Source organism: Chiloscyllium plagiosum, unplaced genomic scaffold, assembly GCF_037043375.1.
Source record: "Chiloscyllium plagiosum isolate Xiang-an unplaced genomic scaffold, Cpla_swu_hap1 HiC_scaffold_17, whole genome shotgun sequence".
Classification (NCBI taxonomy): Eukaryota; Metazoa; Chordata; class Chondrichthyes; order Orectolobiformes; family Hemiscylliidae; genus Chiloscyllium; species Chiloscyllium plagiosum.
In genome coordinates, this window is record NW_028270155.1 from 37,445,422 (window position 1) to 37,463,732 (window position 18,311).

Consider the following 18,311-nt stretch of genomic DNA (forward strand, 5'->3'; position numbering starts at 1 on the left):
ATTCAAAGTACTTAATGTCTACATGATCTTTTACTAAGCACTTAATATTATATCGCCTGCTATTTAGTTCCTATTGCCTCTCCATTTTTTTTAAAACCACTGCATAATTTCAGTTCTCGACAGTAAATGGCATCGCCCACATGCCTGTTCCAATCTGGTTTGCATGCTCCTGAAGTCTTTTTTTCAATTATCATTTATTGCTGTTGACTTTGACTTTTGTAGCATCTGTAATCATTTAAATTGTACCCTGTCTACTGAGGGTTAACTAAATATCTCAAAGCGCACTGGTGCTAAAACTGATCCCTTAGAGGGAGATATGGTGATATACCTGCTAAAATGTAGGAAGTAAGAAGAACGTTTAAGACAATTAGCCCACCAATTGTAGTTTGGATTAATTAGTGATACGAAAGTTACTTAGAGAGAGTTCCTGTAGATGAATGAAAGCATATAATTGCAAAGAACATGTAAACTCAGTGCTAGAACACAGTCCTGTTTAATCGCAATGCAGATGTCAGTTTTGATTAATTTCCTACACCAACCCTCTGAAGGATAATCTACCCAGACCCCATTTCCCTCTGACTAATGCACCTAACATTATGGGTAATTTAGCATGGCTAATTTGCCTGACCTGCACATCTTTGGACCATAGGAGGGAACCTACGTAGGCATAGGGAGAATGTGCAAACTCCACATACAGTTGCCCAAAGTTGGAATCAAACCTGGAACCCTGGTGCTGTAAGGCAGCAGTGCAAACCACTATCTTGGTGTTACCAGCACCATTTGACGTGGCACTATCATAGCTGGCCTCAACTACCTGAGCAGAGATTTAAACAGCTGAATGGTTTAATTTTATTGGCTTGAACTCTTAACACTGTAGATAAACTCTCATCAAGTATTTAGATTACTTGCCAAACATCCCAATTTGCTACTATGTGCTTTTGAACATACAAAATAAATTTAATACGCATCTGCTTTATTGGCTAAACTACCAATTTGCATTCATTTCCCTTCCAACTGTAGTAGTTCTTTGAGGGAGGTAGCAAGTGCATTTGATGACTATTCTCTACAATTCATGTAAAATTTGTGTCAATCATAAAACAGTGAATGACCATTTTTTAATTCACTGTCTTTGTGCATCTCTGGCTGGACCAGCATTTATTACCCAACTCTAATTGCCCAGAGGGCAGTTGAAAGTCAACTGTACTAGTGTGGATCTGGAGTCACATGCAGGCTATGCCAGCTAAGGATGACTGATTTCCTTCCCCAAAGTGAATTAAGTGTATTCCCCCCAACAATCCACAATGGCTTAATGGTCATCCTTACACCCAAAATTCCAGATTCTTTGAATTCAAATTCCACTATCTGCCATGTCAGAACATATAGTTGAGTTCCTGGAATAATAGTCCAGTAAAAATACAACTAGGTCATTGTCTCTCCAAAAATCTTTGGAGTTTTGATGATCTTACTGCCTATAACTGGAGATCATCTCATATGGCAGACTGGATTTATTTTTAACTCAAACAAAACCAAACTTTAAAAGTAAATCAAATTTTCCATTGATCCATACCGAATAGCCATACATATTGTGTTTTGAGTTACACTGACTCAATATCTATTTCTCTCTTTACAGCTCCAGCTGGTTCTGTTGTGCATTCACTGTATCTTGTTTTGATTTCAGGTTTCTAGCAGTATTTTATTTCAGTCAGTGCATATTTCAACAATTTACAACAAGCAGTAATTTCAGACTACACCCACATAACTGAAATGAAGTACATCTTTATTATTGTACAGGCAATGAGGTTTGGACAAAATTTGGGAATTGATTGAAAGGTAACTTTTTAAATTAAATTTCAGAATTGTTACCCACATAATAACAAAACAAAAAAGGCCAACTGCACACTCCCAGTAGGGAGTACATTGTGGTTCATAGAGTCTATGGACTGAAAATCTGTTTGTCTGCCAACAATTTTCCATAAATGCAGTCCCTAAAGATTAAAGTTAAAAAAGAACAACACTTAAGTATGCAAAACAAGTTACATATTTCTTTTCTTGCACAAAATCCCCAATTTACATGTCATGTTTGTTTCTAATATTCCACATTGGAGCAGTTTAATTCAAACTTGATTGAAATGAAACTGCAAATATTTCCTCCATTTAGACATCAGGATTACCTGCACACAATTGTACTTGGCCTTAGTGGCTGTTCTCAGAGTAGTGAGTGGGATAATCAGAGAAATTGTTTTGTCAAGGTGGTGTTCCGCCTTTTCAAAAAGTCAGTCATGTAAATTTCCACACAACCACCCACCTATGCCTTCTAAACAGCATTCTGAACCACCAAGTTATCAAGAATTTGTTATTTCCACCCACAGATATCAAACTATACAGAGAAAAACTCTCTCAGTAAACAAGGGGAAAAATATCAAATACATCCATCCATCCTCTGTCAGCATAGTTTTCTCGCTGTAATTCCCCATATTATTAAATTAAGTTTTTGGACGTTCAGAAGTCAGTAATCATCCTCTTCATCAGAATCCATTACTCTTCTTCTGTTAAACTGAAACAAAGAAAGTATATGAAAAGTGTCAGTTTTTTCAAAACTCTGTGGTTTCTATATCCAGTTCAAATTCTATTAGTTCAATGCAGAGTGTTTATCTTATAATCAAGTCGCTCTTCCAAATATTTAACTCTACCTAAAGAGCAAATTTTGCTCCAACTTTTGAGATAATTTGGGGAGAGGAAGGTAGCTGCTAATCTAAAAGCTCTATTTCCCAACAAAAAATATTTAAGTAACGGGAGCAGCAAGATTAGTATCTGATCACACAACAGTGCTCCAGACTTTAAGCTGCATTTGAGAAAAATAATCCACGTGCTTACATTCCCTGAATCATGCAGATGTTTTAAGATCTATTTATGAAAAGCATTTTTTATTTGTTCAAAAGATCAGCAAAGATGAGCACTTCTATAAAATGTTATTTTCCTAAATGATTAGTAGTGGAGTTAAGCCCAGGAGACTTCCATATTATGAATAAAGCAGAAAGGTATCGCTGTATAGTAGACCTGTAACCAATACAATTGGTTCATTTGTCCCAGATGTTTGAGATACAGTTAAGAAAATTGTGCTCCTAATTAACCAAATAATATAACTTTTATTGGAGGAGTATTGGTGGGGGGAAAGAGATCATATTTCTTTGGAAAATGGGCACTTTACAATTCAAGTCATGGTTTAAATTGCCTTTTTAGGTTGATAACTGGCATGTTCGGATTGTGTGGCTTATCATGCAGCATCTTAAAGGAATGTTATTTATCTCAATAGTGGGGTTTGGACACATTTCAAATTCCTTTAGTAAAATTACAGAATGTTTTAGATCCTGGTCTATATCTTTTGATTTTAATTTTCAAATTGTCCAAAACAAACACTTTACACAATTTCATCAAAATAGCTAAAGCATCTATTTTACTTTCATTTTGAAAAGATGAAGCATCTGTAGCCCCATTATATTTCAAATTGAACCAGACTGTTTTGCTAAAACAGTAAGATAATAAAACAGATTTTTAAAGATTAAATATATTAGAGTTTGAATCATTAGGCAATACAACCCGAATATATCACTTACAAATATCAGCAATTACCTTGACAATAGTTTGCTTTCCTGTTTGTTGGTTGACTTTCTCAAGGATTTCAATCAATTCTAATTCAGAAATCTAAAAACAAACAGTATAATAAGGTTTTCTACGTTTGTCGTGAGGTCATGTCATATTTTGTGTTCATGATGTGTGAACTTTAAATAAATGAGGAACAATACATTCCAGACAGCCACAACAACTGGCCTCATATTCTACTTAAGTTAGGATTTACTGTAAACTCAAACATTGAAAAATATTTAAAGTATTATTTAGCTTCTTCATTTCCCATCTTGTCATGGGGAACTTCCCAAGAAGCCTTGCACGTTTCACATGTCTGAGCACAGCACTCAGAGATACCAGCGGTTTTGCCCAATCATCATTACTAGGTGGCTTTTTCTCAGTGGTCAGCATAGGCTGGGACAACTAGCCACAACTAGCCTCTTGATGGTATAATTAGAGAATGACAAGAATGAAACTGTATCCTACATTTCATGATCAGCCATGATGGGATCAGCAGCACATACCATGTTCAATAAACACTGCAACTAGAATTATTTTCATCATTTTAGTTTGCTAAAGGTAACTGCAGTCAATTAAGACAAAAATAAAAACATTTTCTAAATGCATGAAAAACAGTAACATTAGAACATAACTAGGAGTATTAGGATAGGTGGCCTTTGAAGCTCTTTCTTCCATTCAATAAGGTCAAATCTAATGAACAGCCAGAAATCGTGTTACATATTGGCACCAATGATATAGCCAGGAAAAGGATCGAGGATATAAAAAGTGATGGAAGCTGCAAAGCAGGACGAACAGAGTAGTGTTCTCTAGTTTACTACCGGTGCCACGAGATAGCGAGGCGAGGAACAGGGAGCGGGCGCAGCTTAACACGTGGCTGCGCAGCTGGTGTAGGAGGGAGGGCTTCAGATATGTAGATAATTGGGATGCCTTCTGGGGAAGGTGGGACCTGTACAAGAAGGACGGGTTGCATCTGAACTGGAAGGGGACTAATGTCCTTGGTGGAAGATTTGCTCGAGTAGTTCGAGAGGGTTTAAACTCGTATGGCAGGGGGGTGGGAACCTGAGCTGTATACTGGAGGTGAGAGTTGATGCAGATGAGGCAATAGCAAGAGGTAGGCCAGCTAGTGGGAAGGATTTTCCTGGGAAGGAACCAAGGGATCAGTTAAAGTGTGTTTGCTTTAACGTAAGGAGTATCAGAAATAAAAGTGATGAACTTAGAGCATTGATTAGTACCTGGTGCTATGATGTTGTGGCCATAACAGAGACATGGATTTCTCAGGGGCAGGAATGGTTGCTGGATGTTCCAGGGTTTAGAGCATTTAAAAAGAATAGGGAGGGAGGACAAAGAGTAGGGGGTGTAGCACTACTAATCAGAGAGGGTATCACAGCTACAGAAGCTTCCATTGTCAAGGAAGATCTGCCAACCGAGTCAGTATGGGTGGAAATTAGGAACAGCAAGGGAGCAGTCACCTCGTTAGGGGTTTACTACAGGCCCCCCCCAATAGCAGCAGGGAGTTGGAAGAAAGCATAGGTCGGCAGATTTTGGAAAAGTGTAGATGCAGTAGGGTTGTTGTAATGGGTGACTTTAACTTTCCCAATATTGATTGGAACCTCCTTCGAGCAGAAGATTTGAATGGAGTTGTTTTTGTAAGGTGTGTTCAGGAGGGTTTCCTAACTCAGAACATTGACAGGCCGACGAGGGGAGAGGCCATTCTAGACTTGGTGCTCGGAAACGAGCCGGGGCAGGTATCAGATCTTGTGGTGGGAGAGCATTTTGGAGATAGTGACCACAAGTGCCTCACATTCTACACAGCTATGGAGAAGGAGAGGATTAGGCAAAATGGGAGGATATTTAATTGGGGAAGTGGAGACTGTTTAAGGAACAGTTGCTGCAAGTGATGAATAAATATGTCCCTCTGAGACAAGCAAGAAGTGGTAAGATAAAGGAACCTTGGATGACGAGAGCGGTAGAGCTTCCTGTCAAAAGGAAAAAGGTAGCTTACGTAAGGTGGAGGAACCTAGGGTCAAGCTCAGCTCTAGGGGATTACAGGCAGGCGAGGAAGGAGCTCAAAAATGGTCTGAGGAGAGCCAGGAGGGGGCACGAGAAAGGCTTGGCAGAACGGATTAGGGAGAACACAAAGGCATTTTACACTTATGTGAGGAATAAGAGAATAGTCAAAGAAAGAGTAGGGCTGATCAGGGATAGCATAGGGAATTTGTCTGTGGAGTCTGAGGAGGTAGGGGAAGCCCTAAATGAGTTTTTTTGCTTCTGTCTTTACGAAAGAAATGAACTTTGTAGTGAATGAAACCTTTGAAGAGCAGGTGTGCATGCTGGAATGGATAGAGATAGAGGAAGCTGATGTGCTGAAACTTTTGTCAAACATTAAGATTGACAAGTCGCCAGGCCCAGACCAGATTTGTCCTCGGCTGCTTTGGAAAACGAGAAATGCAATTGCTTCGTCACTTGCGAAGATCTTTGCATCCTCGCTCTCCACTGGAGTCGTACCTGAGGACTGGAGAGAGGCAAATGTAATTCCTCTATTCAAGAAAGGAAATAGGGAAATCCCCGCAATTACAGACCAGTAAGTCTCACATCTGTCGTCTGCAAGGTGTTAGAAAGGATTCTGAGGGATAGGATTTATGACCATCTGGAAGAGCATGGCTTGATTAAATGCAGTCAAAACAGCTTTGTGAGGGGCAGGTCATGCCTCACAAACCTTCTTTGAGGATGTGACTAGAAAAGTTGATGAGGGTCGAGCTGTGGATGTGGTGTATATGGACTTCAGCAAGGCATTTGATAAGGGTCCCCATGGTAGGCTCATTCAGAAGGTCAGGAGGAATGGGATACAGGGGAACTTAGCTATCTGGATACAGAATTGGCTGGCCAACAAAACACAGCGAGTGGTAGTAGAAGGAAAATATTCTGCCTGGAAGTCGGTGATGAGTGGTGTTTTACAGGGTTCTGTCCTTGGGCCTCTACTGTTTGTAATTTTTATTAATGACTTGGATGAGGGGATTGAAAGATGGGTCAGCAAGTTTGCAGACGACACAAAGGTTGGAGGTGTCGTTGACAGTATAGAGGGCTGTTGTAGGCTGCAGCGGGACATTGACAGGATGCAGAGATGGGCCGAGAGTGGCAGATGGAGTTCAACTTGGATAAATGCGAGGAGATACATTTTGGAAGGTCAAATTTGAAAGCTGAGTACAGGATTAAGGATAGGATTCTTGGCAGTGTGGAGGAACAGAGGGATCTTGGTGTGCAGGTACATAGATCCCTTAAAATGGCCACCCAAGTGGACAGGGTTGTTAAGAAAGCATATGGTGTTTTGGCTTTCATTAACAGGGGGATTGGGTTTAAGAGTCGTGAGATCTTGTTGCAGCTCTATAAAATTTTGGTTAGACCGCACTTGGAATACTGCGTTCAGTTCTGGTCGCCCTATTATCGGTAAGATGTGGATGCTTTGGAGAGGGTTCAGAGGAGGTTTACCAGGAAGCTGCCTGGACTGGAGGGCTTATCTTATGAAGAGTGGTTGACTGAGCTTGGACTTTTTTCATTGGAGAAAAGGAGGAGGAGAGGGGACTTAATTGAGGTATACAAGATAATGAGAGGCATAGATAGAGTCGATAGCCAGAGACTATTTCCCAGGGCAGAAATGACTAACACGAGGGATCATAGTTTTAAGCTGGTTGGAGGAAAGTATAGAGGGGATGTCAGAGGCGGGTTCTTTACAGAGAGAGTTGTGAGAGCATGGAATGCATTGCCAGCAGCAGTTTTGGAAGCAAGGTCATTGGGGATATTTAAGAGACTACTGGACATGCATATGATCACAGAAATTTGAGGTGCATACATGAGGATCAGTGGTTGGCACAACATCGTGGGCTGAAGGGCCTGTTCTGTGCTGTACTGTTCTATATTCTATGTTAATCAACTCCGCCTTCCCACATTACCGTCACAATACTCAGTACTCAAAAGCTAATTAGATCAATTAACTCAATGCATCAGGCACTGAGAATTGCAGTGCATAACTCTACACAGTTAAAAAAAAAGGATTCTCATCAAACTCCTAAGCGAGCTTATCTATGACCCCTTTCTAGACAGCCCAGCATCCACCCTGCCAAGTCCTTAATAATTTTGTCAGTTTCAACCTCTCATTCACCTGAATTCTAGGGAATAAAAACTTTCATTGCTCAACCTCTCCTTAAAGAACAATCACCTCATCAAAGGAATCGAACAAACTTTACTGTACTTCCCTGATGTAGGTCCATCCATCCTTGGGTAAGAAGACTGAAAATATACACAGCATTACATTTCTCACTAATAACTGTTGTAAAACAATCCCTTTGTATCGTACTACATGCATTCTTAATTGCTTCCTATAGCTGCATGTTAATTTTTTTTATAAGACAAAAATGATGAAAACTCAATTTTAATAGAGAGAAGCGCAGAAGTGATATTGCCTTACTTTTCCACCAAGCTGCCCAAACCTTGCCATCTGTATAAGGTAATTCTCCACCGATTTGGCTTTCTCAGGCTTCACCAGAGCCAAATTACTCACTGGAAATGAAAAAATATAAAATGACATGAAGGACACAGGAAATATTTTAATGGAAGATTTCAGAAAAGGCCAACAAAAAGATATTTGCTAACCAAGGCATTTTGTAAAATCAGAATGCATCAATACTTTTTAAAAGTTTCCCAATCATTATCCCACTTGCTGGATGAAAGGAAATGTTGTATTCTTGCAATGCTGTGCAAGAAGTAATACAACATATTGCTAGTTGGAAATGTTATTCACACTAAGCACTAAGGGTGCAAAACATCCATCTCACAACCCAGCAATTGATTTCACTTGAACTTCAAAGTTAAAAAAAAATTACAGGTAAGTTTGCTTTTAGCATTTAATCACAGGAAATTTTAGTTAACCAGACAATTCTCACACAAGTTACTGACAAGACTAATACTTGAACCATGCCTTTTAAGAAAAAAAACTATACACAATAAACAAGGGTATAATGCTAATTTTTCAATCATGAACAGTATATGGACACCACCAGGTGAGCAACAATGAGTAAATGGTTCTTTTACTTTCATCACCTGATATCAAAACCCCAGTAATACTCAGTAGGACAGGCAGCGTCTGTGAAGAAAGGAACAGTTAACCTTTTGGTGTGATGACTTCTCATCAGAACTGGAGAAACTTCAAGATGTAACAGGCTTTAGGCAAGTACAGGGAAGGTCTGTTGCAAGATGAACAGCAGGAGAGATAAAACAAAAAAAACAAAAAATGCTGTGAACTAAGAGATGGCAATTAGACAAGCAAAGAAACAAAAAGCTGCTGAGGTGGTGAAAATGGAAATCACAGAATCATCATCAATAGCTGTTGCCTGCTAAAAGATTTACACAAAGGTTTTGAGCTGAAATTCTTGAACTAAACATTTAATCCTAAGGGCTATCAAGTGTCCGTTTGAAAGATGAGATGCTGCTTCCAAAGATTACATCTATCTTCAATGAAACAGTGCAGAATGCTGAGGTTAGTGAGAATGGAACGGAAAATCAGAATTGTTGGCGAGTAGCTCCAGATGATATTTAGGAAGTATTGGCACACTCACAGGATTCACCCAATCTGTGTCTGACCCATCCAACCCTCTCTCATCCACTCAATGTACAGGAGGTCATACATAAATACTGAATGCAATACACTAAATTGAAATGATATGCAATTAGCACTTTCATCTGAAAAATACGTTTGGGACCATGGATGACAGAAAGTAAAAAGGTAAAATGCAAATATTGCATTTCTGATCTTGCCTGAGATGATAGCTTGGCTGGGGTGCTCCTTTCAAATGCAAAGGGCACTGGAAAGGGAAAGAAGAGTTTGGTGGTGACAGCATGCAGGAGGTGGTGAAAATGAGGACAAAATGTGGAATAGAAGGTGAAAATAAGGGAGACCAGACTGAGGTTTTGTGTGGTAAGGAAATTGAAGACCAGAAATTCAGGACAGAGAATGGACGTTGCGAGAATCCTGTTAACAAAAGTGGAGGGAAACACACAGAACATACTGGTTTGGAGGTGGGATTGACGAATTTGGATAAAGAAGCTGGAAAAAAATAGATTCTTTGAGGAAAGGGCATAGTATGAAGTATAGTTAAGACAGTTGTGGAAATGAGTGGTTTCTACTAGATGCTGATTGATAGCCTATGCCTACCCCAACCCCTGAAATGGAGACAGAAAAGGGAAGAATCCAAAATGGGCCACTAGAAAGCAAGGGCAGGGTGGGAACTGAAAGCAACTTAAATTGAAGTTTCCAGTTCTGGACACCCCAGGAAACACCACTGATACAACTGTCAATATATTCGAGAAAGAAATACAGAGATAAAATGCGTCTCAGTAAGTGTGTAACAACAATATTCAAAGTTAAAGCAGGTCCAACCCAGGCCTGTACAGGTCCAACCACACCATTTATTGAGGATGCGAAAGGATTCAATAGACAAGCTATCCTATACAAGGACGAGTTCAGCATGGCAGAGATGGTGGGGTGGACAGGACCAGTTGGGTCTCTATTTAAGAGAGAGATGGTATGCTTCAGACTCTTGTGTCTGGTGATGAAAGAACAAAGTGATTGGATGACCGGAAAAAGATGAAAACGATGGATACAGCCAGAAAACTGGAAACCATTAAAGTGGCAGAGGATGTCAGAAGAGTTGGTCAGAAAAGTTGTAGAGAACAAGTAGAATCGAGACGTGAAGAAATCAGTTGTATGTGGCAAGAACAGAGCGAAACAAGGACTTAACATAAACAACTGCATTATGGATCTTGGGAAGGAGACAGAGGTAGAGTGAGCATTCATGTGGATCTCCTCTCCATTGGGAAGAGGAAATGCAAATTGGGAGATTGCTTTACAACCACCTCTTCACACTGAAAACATCACCCTGAGCTTTTGGTTGTCTGTCATTTTAATTCCAAATACTCTGAGTCTTCTGCCTCCTTCACTATTACAGTTAAGCTTAATTTAATGACAGGGAGCAGCACCTCATTTTTGAATTGTGGATATTATAGTTCCTGACACATCACTGCATTCAATAATATCAGACTGTAGTCTCTGCTCACATTTTTCAGGATAGCAGCAATTTTGCTGTGCCTTCCTCTGGAAACACCTTTTATTTCTTTGTTTCATTGTGATCTCCTTCCACTTTCACTATTATCATTTGGTCATGTCATCAATCCTGAATTCCATCATGCATCTGTTACTTGCTAAAAACATGATACATTTCTATTTTTCTCTAGTTCCAAGGAAAGGTTATCAAACTGAAATATTAACTCTGCTTTTCTCACTGCCTGACCTGTCTTTATTTCATATTTCCAACATCTGCAGAATTTTGCTTCAGTATCAAATACCTATTCAATTTGTTCTTTGGCAGTTATGATCATGTGCAAATGACCAGATTATAGAGACATTGGTAAACAAATTAACTGCTAGAACCATTAGTTATACATACTATCACTGCAACCACTAAACATATCCATTAATGGGATGAGAATTTTAACCAAGGTTTGAGGAATGGAAGCCAGTACAGCTCAATGAGTACCAGAGTACTGCATATACTACACCAGTGTGTAAGATAGGAGAGAGGAAGCAGAGTTGTGGACAAATTAATGTGTCCAGTTGGTGGAGGACTTGTCGGCAGAATTCTTGAAGAGCTGAACCTGTAAATGACAAAGGCACAGTGTTTCAGCAACAAATTAGTTAAAGGAGAGACAGATGTGGAGGATACTGGAGACTGAGTTGGTGGCATTCGTAAAAGAGAGGATATGGAGTCAGAGGCTTAGTTTTGGTCAAATATATTGCTGGGGTTGCAAAGTGATAATGGAAGGAATAGCAGTTGAACTGGCAATGGTATGAATTTGTGTTAGCTTTCAAAGTCAGTGGCCTTTGTCTTCCCAATGTTTAAATGGAGGAAATTGTAACCCATCCATAACTGGGCAGGGATAAGCTATGTGATGATACAGAGGCCAAAAGGGTTCTGAGAAAATGTCCAAGAGGTTGAACTTGATAAACAGAATACATGTGAAACATTAATCTACATGTCTGGAGCACATTGCTAATCAGAGAATCAAGGAATCCCTACAGTGTGGAAAAAGGCCATTTGGACCATTGAATCTGCACTGACCTTTCGAAGAGCATCCCAACTAACTTCAGTCTTCTACCCTAGCCCCATGGCTACTCCATCTAGCCTGCATATCGCTGGACACTACAGATAATTTAGCATGGTCAATCCAGCTAATCTGCACATCTTTGGACTGTGGTAGGAAACTAGAGCACTCAGAGAAAACCCACAACATGGGGAGAATGTGGAATCGCATCTGGCACTGTGAGGCAGCAGTGCTAACCACTGAGCTCCCCTTACGATTTAGACAAACATACAGAAGCAAAAGATTCTTTGTAAAATCCTGAAGTAATGGAGCCGGGGTCAGGAGACAGGTCCCTGCCAGAAACACTTTGGCTGCAAACAGATAGTAAAAGTGTAAACAGGCAGGAACAGTACACCAAATTGGACAATAGAAAGGAAGCATTAACAAATCTCACCTACGTCAAAGATTATTAAATGGTTGAGAAGGATGAGAAAGAATAATGCACATATCAAAGGATTTCATTTATAACTTAAATTAGCTGGTTTGAGGGGCAACTTGATTGAAAAGACTCAAACACAAAGATAAAGGAAAGTTCAGCACAGATTTGAAAAGACAATGACATTACAAAAGACAGGTATGCTCAAGTTGTAGCTGTAATTTGTGAAGACAGAGGATTAGAATGTATTTTGCTTTTGATGATAGCCAATTTGTGAAGGGGTCTGTATCAGAGGAGAGGAAACTGTTGCAATGACAAGAAAGAAGCCTAGAATGATCCTTGGGTGGTGTCTGCTACTGGGAAAATTAGAAAATGCAGAGCTTGAAGTGGCCAAATCATATAAAGCTTGGACTAATTCAATTTTGTCTGAGATCCAGTAAACCTGAGGAAGTGAAGATAGGCATCATACCAAACTGAATGTCCAGGATGAATAGGAGTAACAGTGTGCTGGTCACAAGGACATCTGTTAATCTTTAAAGAGAATTAAGACAGCTTATTCCGCAAAGGTGAATAAAGAAGACAGTGGAGTTGAATGAAGGTAGGCCAATGTCAGGGATAAGAAGTACAAGGAAATGGTAAAGAATACCTGTCAGATTAGAAGGTTGAGATGGCTGTAAACATAAGACAGAGGGGATGGTTTTGATAAAACAGGAAGGCCATGAAATCAGAAAAGAAGGCAAGAGGAACAGAGATTAAGGATGAGTTTGGTCAGTACAGAAGCTGAGGAAGGAAGATAAGATGAATATCTTGATGAGAAACTGAGAATGTGGGTCTTTCGTGTTGCTACTGCTTGCTGATTTTGACCAACAGAAAACTTTGATAATGTTTTTCATTTAGTGTCTGGAATTCATTCTGTTACACCAATCATTTTAAAGACCTTACAGTCTAGTAAGTCACTTTCGACAATATTTTGTAATTTGAGCTGTAACATGCAGTCTTCTATTACTTACATCTAGCACGAGCAGATTGATCTAAGACCTGAGCAAGAATACTGTTCCTCATTTCTGACTCCCTGCAATCACAATTTATTCACAATAAGAAGGCATAAATAAAAAAATGCAACATTGCATTACATCCAATAAAATCAAAAGCAAGAAAATATATAAGTTACTAAAGGAGGACTACAGCAGGCTTTTTACAGTAGAATCAAAATATGAACTTATAGTAATCAGAAAAGTCGGAATTAATGACACCTTCAGTAGAAAACTCTGATAAAGAAACCAAGTTTAAAAACAGGAAAGCACATCAAGGACTACACACCCTTTACATTGGGTGTGTTAAAACGTTAAATCAGATCAATTATTTCTCTAAGGGACCATAAAAGATAAATATGGAGGAAATAGCATTCATCCCATCTCACTCTTCCATGACCTCCTCCCTCACAGATCCCTTTTGCAGGCAGGCTTTTTTTGAAAACGTTCACTGGGAGGTACAATTGGTAAATCAGGCAGTCTGTATTTTCTTACCGCTGTTTTGCTTCTTGCTGGTTTTGCTGATCATCAGGTGCATCCTAAATTCAGATAAAATAAACATAATTAACAAATAGTGACATCTGATGTACAGATTCTGACTGATTTAACAAGTTGACAATTAATTATGATAACATGTCTAAGACATGATTATTGAAGAACCTTGCAATACCTCCATTAGGTAATTATGAGGGGAAAGATATAAAAGACACCTAAGGGGCAACATTTTCACACAGAGGGTGGTACGTGTATGGAATGAGCTGCCAGAGGATGTGGTAGAGGCTCGTACAATTGCAACATTTAAGAGACATTTGGATGGGTATATGAATAGGAAGGGTTTGGAGGGATATGGGCCGGGTGCTGGCAGGTGGGACTAGATTGGGTTGGGATGTCTGGTCGGCATGGACGGGTTGGACCGAAGGGTCTGTTTCCATGCTGTACATCTCTATGACTCTAAAGACCTGTCACATGAATGGAATGTTTTCATCTAGCAAACAAATTGTAAATGGCAACAATCAGTAACTGATAGTCAGACAGAGGCAAATCAAAACACATGCGGTACTGCACCCCAAAAGTCCATGAATTGCCCACGAAAATTAATTTGCAAAACAACCAGGGAAAAGTCATTCATATAAACAGAATAGAAGGAAATAGTGAAGAGTTTGCTTCTGTAATCACAGGCTATTCAATCCTGTGCTGGCTATTGATTTGCTCATGACTGAACTTATCAGCAGCAAAGGTGGGAGGGAAAGAGCCCGTGCTGGACAAGCAGTGACCTATTTGAAAAGTCAGTGGTGATTGAGCACCTTCTACTGGGAACCGATAGTGTTGCACCATTCAGGAGCCAAGGTTGGGAAGATTGGGACAAGAGTTCCTTTGGCAAGATCCAGGAATTCTGTCTGTTGGGTCTAAAGTGTGGTGGGGGGCTTGCTACAGCAGTGTTCAAGGAGGAGGAAGGTGGCTCTAAGAGTGGAATAGAGGAAGAGAAGAGAGAAGGAAGCTGCAAGAGAGGTGTGGGGATTAAAAAGACTCAAAGGATAAATGAGAGGGTTGGGAAATGGAGTTTCCAAGGAAAGGCTTCAAAGGAAACAGAACAGCTTTAAACCTGTTGACAAACAAATACTCAGGTAACTGGGATCCAAGAAAATTTTAAACACCAACATAATAAATTCCTTGAATATGAATATGGAAACTCCAGGATTGTGTAAATTTAGGAGTCACTATTCTTGGAAAAAATGTAGTGGATGCTACTGTAATATACGCTTAATTGTTAAATCTACATCCAAGATTAAGATCCAAAATGCAGTAAATAGGGTTTTAATTGCTTAAACATTCCAGCTTCATTCAAGTACAATGGAGATGCATCGGCTGGGACCTCACCAGTCTATGCAAGATGTATTTAGGGTAATGGCTTTTCATGTGTAGAAGTGTTTGTCAGCTCTTTCGGAAAAACCTCTATTAGTTTACACCTGTTGTCTTGCAGCAATTTAAATACTGCTATGTCTCAGAAATTATTGCTTTCTTTGAGATTCACTACTCAAAAAAGAAATTTCTCATTTTAACGAGGAGTTGATAATTAGATATCAATTAATTTTTCAAATTTGCTTTTGTCTGCTTCCAAATATCAACACAAATACAAAAATCATGGTTGCTATGTGACAGCATCACTTAATAAATAACTGAGTTACAGTAAATGAAAAAGTAGCCATTAAAACCCTGGAAACACTCAAAAACATATTCTGAATAAAGATAATGTTTACACCGGTGTAGTAGTTTATTTGTGTAAACAATTTATGCCTATGAAATATCCCAAAAACTAAAGGAGGGATTTCAACACATTTGATGCACAGTTATGGTCCAAGGAAAATCTGATTAGTTTTTTGCAAATGTGTAGTTCCAGATTCTGGAATTTTTGAAAGGACCCAGTAATATTAGGAGATATGGCAAGTTGATTATTATTTCAAATGCACTGGTTGTTTTACTTAGAATGTTGTTGACTGTCTCAGCTGCTGTGGTAGAATTTGTCAAAGCTGTCAAATGTGGGCGGAGTTTTCAGTTTCCATTCTGAAGAAGGGTTACTGGACTTGAAATGTTAATGCTCATCTTCTCTCCACTGATACGGCCAGACCTCCTGGGTTTCTCCAGAAACTTGTTTTTGTTTGTTTCAAATCTCTAGCAACCATAGTTCTTGATTTTATTTCAAGGTAGGGTGTTGGATGTGGATTGGCCTGAAGTCTCTTCAATAAGATGAAAGCCCTTCATAAAAATGTCAGGTTTGTGCTAACAGGCAGGAAAAAATTCTTAAGGAAGAGCTGTGTAAATGTAATGACATTGAGTTAATAAAGCGAGGCAGAGGTGTGCATTCTACTGATTGCCCTCTTCACTTGCTCCTTTTGAAATGCTAATTTAAATCACATCTTGTGACATTATTCACTAGTCTAACATGTTTTAAATAGTGCTTCTGCATTATATTTTAACATAAGCTTATTCACAGCATAAGGATTTTGCTTTCCATGTAAGAGACACCAAGCCAGAAATTTTTACCCTCTGGTTTTGTCTATTCTTAAGATCCAAAGCCAACCAAGAACCATTTTCCTGTCTACAACAACTAATATGTCAACTCCTAGTCACAAGATTCTGACAAAGCATTATTAAGCTGAAACATTAATTGTTTCCTACCATAAAATTTGCCTGATTTGCTGAGTGTTTCCTGTATTTTATATTTTCACAAGCCATTCTAGACACCTGATTGTTTCATTCCTATATGTACACATAGAACAGAGTTTAGATTGTCTAGCTAGCAGCAACATAAATTTGATCATTAAAAGGGTGGACTTGTGTTGACTGTTAGGGGCTTTTATCTTCCCTAGTGGGTCTTTGTAAGGTAAGTGACGAAGCAAACTGTCTAGCATACTACAGCCATTTGCAATTCTTCAGGCATTTCTTCCTTAACACCAGTCCTTGAATGATTAATTGTTGAGACAATGTATTTTGACAGCAAAACATTAAGTATAAACACAACTAAAACTGCCAACAATTCTGAGTTTAACAGTTTTGTTTCACTGTGTATTGTAAACATTCTAACAATCTGGTCATAAAATCAGATCATACTAAATGTCTGGTGGTAGTGAACATGTGACAACTAGAGCATTTCTTGGCTGCCTTAAAAAGGGTAAGTCAGCTGGTATCTTTGCTGTAGACAGTAACCAAACTTCTTTCCAGCATGACGGGCGGGGGGAACCAGTGCGAGACAGCCCTCCTCTGGCAGAATAACGTTCTCTATCTCAGAGATGGTCACAGGTGAGATGTTGACAGGATATTATTCAGCAAAGAGTTAAAATAAAAGCATAGGGAAAGGTGACTAAAATATAACCGACAAATATGCAGCTAACCAAGACGTGAGGGGAGTTCCAGACCATCTGTGCCTCAGCATAAGGTCAGGGAGCTCCCCTGCACAGCCTCGCCAGCTCCCAAGCAGTGGTGAAGGGGAATACGGCCCACTACAGCGGCCAGATCACCAGGCCCCCGGGGGGTGAACTCGGCCTCCACACTCTGCACCAAATGGTGATCAGCACCCGCTGTTCACGGCGAGCGGCCTTACCCCGCGTTGTGCCTGTAGCTCAGCGAGTCTCTGCCGCCGAATCATTTCCAACTCCTGATCCTCCATCGTTAAAGGCCTCCGTTCGGTTTAAAAAAAATGCACAAATACACCGACAACCAAATTACCGCAGCGCGGCCAACGGGAACTCTCAGAACAGCGCCACCAGCGGAATCTAATTTAACTACAGCACCCTCCACCGACAGCGCCACGAGCGGAATCTGATTTAACTACAACTCCCTCCATCGACAGCGCCGTTATAGGAATCTGATTTAACTGCAGCACCCTTCACCGACTGCGCCAGCAGCGGAACCTGACCTAACTATAGCATCCTCCATCGACAACGCCACCAGCGGGACCTGACTTAACTACAGCACCCTCCACTTACAGTGCCCCTGGAGGAATCTGATTGAGTTGGAAATGCTTGAGGAGAAAGTGAGGTCTGCAGATGCTGGAGATCAGAGCTGAAAATGTGTTCAGGAATGAAGAAGGGCTTATGCCCGAAACGTCGATTCTCCTGTTCCCTGGATGCTGCCTGACCTGCTGCGCTTTTCCAGCAACACATTTTCAGCTCTGAGTTGGAAATGCCCCAACTACCAGCATAATTTGTACTGCACTGAAACTTGTAGAAAGGAAGAGTTCCATTTATAGCAGAGCTTCTCAAATCTTTTCTTATTGTGACCCATTGGAAGGCTGGAAATTGTTGCAACTGCTCAGTGGGATCAGAGAGAACCAGTGTGGCTCGTGGTCGTAGGTGTCTACATCGATAAAGGTTCTTTGGCTACTCTAATCCAATTTTCCACCCTTTAATCCATAGATTTGCATGGCCTGGCTTTGCAAGTTCACATCTAAATACTATTTACATGTTGTGTCTGTCTCTACAACCCCACCAGACAGTGAATTCCCAATTCCCTCTAAGTAAAAAAAAACTTAAGATTCCCTTTAAACCTCCTGTCCCTCACTGAAAATCTAT

At 39.9% G+C, this 18,311-nt stretch overlaps 1 protein-coding gene and 1 long non-coding RNA gene across 3 annotated transcripts in view; one reads left to right on the top strand and one right to left on the bottom strand.

Annotated features, from left to right (window-relative positions):
* Positions 1 to 1,760: 1,760 nt before the first annotated feature.
* pdcd5 (programmed cell death 5) lies at positions 1,761 to 17,495 on the bottom strand. 2 transcript variants are annotated; one of them, XM_087995851.1, is made up of 7 exons: positions 17,342 to 17,495; positions 13,738 to 13,781; positions 13,222 to 13,283; positions 11,254 to 11,349; positions 8,108 to 8,199; positions 3,631 to 3,702; positions 1,761 to 2,554 (listed from the first exon to the last, which is right to left on the bottom strand). In XM_087995851.1, exons 1-7 carry the CDS (start codon positions 17,405 to 17,407, stop codon positions 2,507 to 2,509), a joined length of 480 nt encoding a protein of 159 aa, XP_087851977.1. In that variant the 5' UTR covers positions 17,408 to 17,495; the 3' UTR covers positions 1,761 to 2,506. The 2 variants fall into 2 exon arrangements, with proteins under 2 accessions (XP_087851977.1, XP_087851978.1); XM_087995852.1 differs by lacking the exon at positions 11,254 to 11,349 and having other exon boundaries at positions 17,342 to 17,492.
* LOC148147316 (uncharacterized) overlaps positions 16,984 to 18,311 on the top strand; it is a 74,054-nt gene continuing 72,726 nt past the window's right edge. Inside the window, exon 1 of the long non-coding RNA XR_015759945.1 lies at positions 16,984 to 17,040. This is a non-coding gene — a long non-coding RNA (uncharacterized LOC148147316). The remainder of the gene's footprint in view (positions 17,041 to 18,311) is intronic.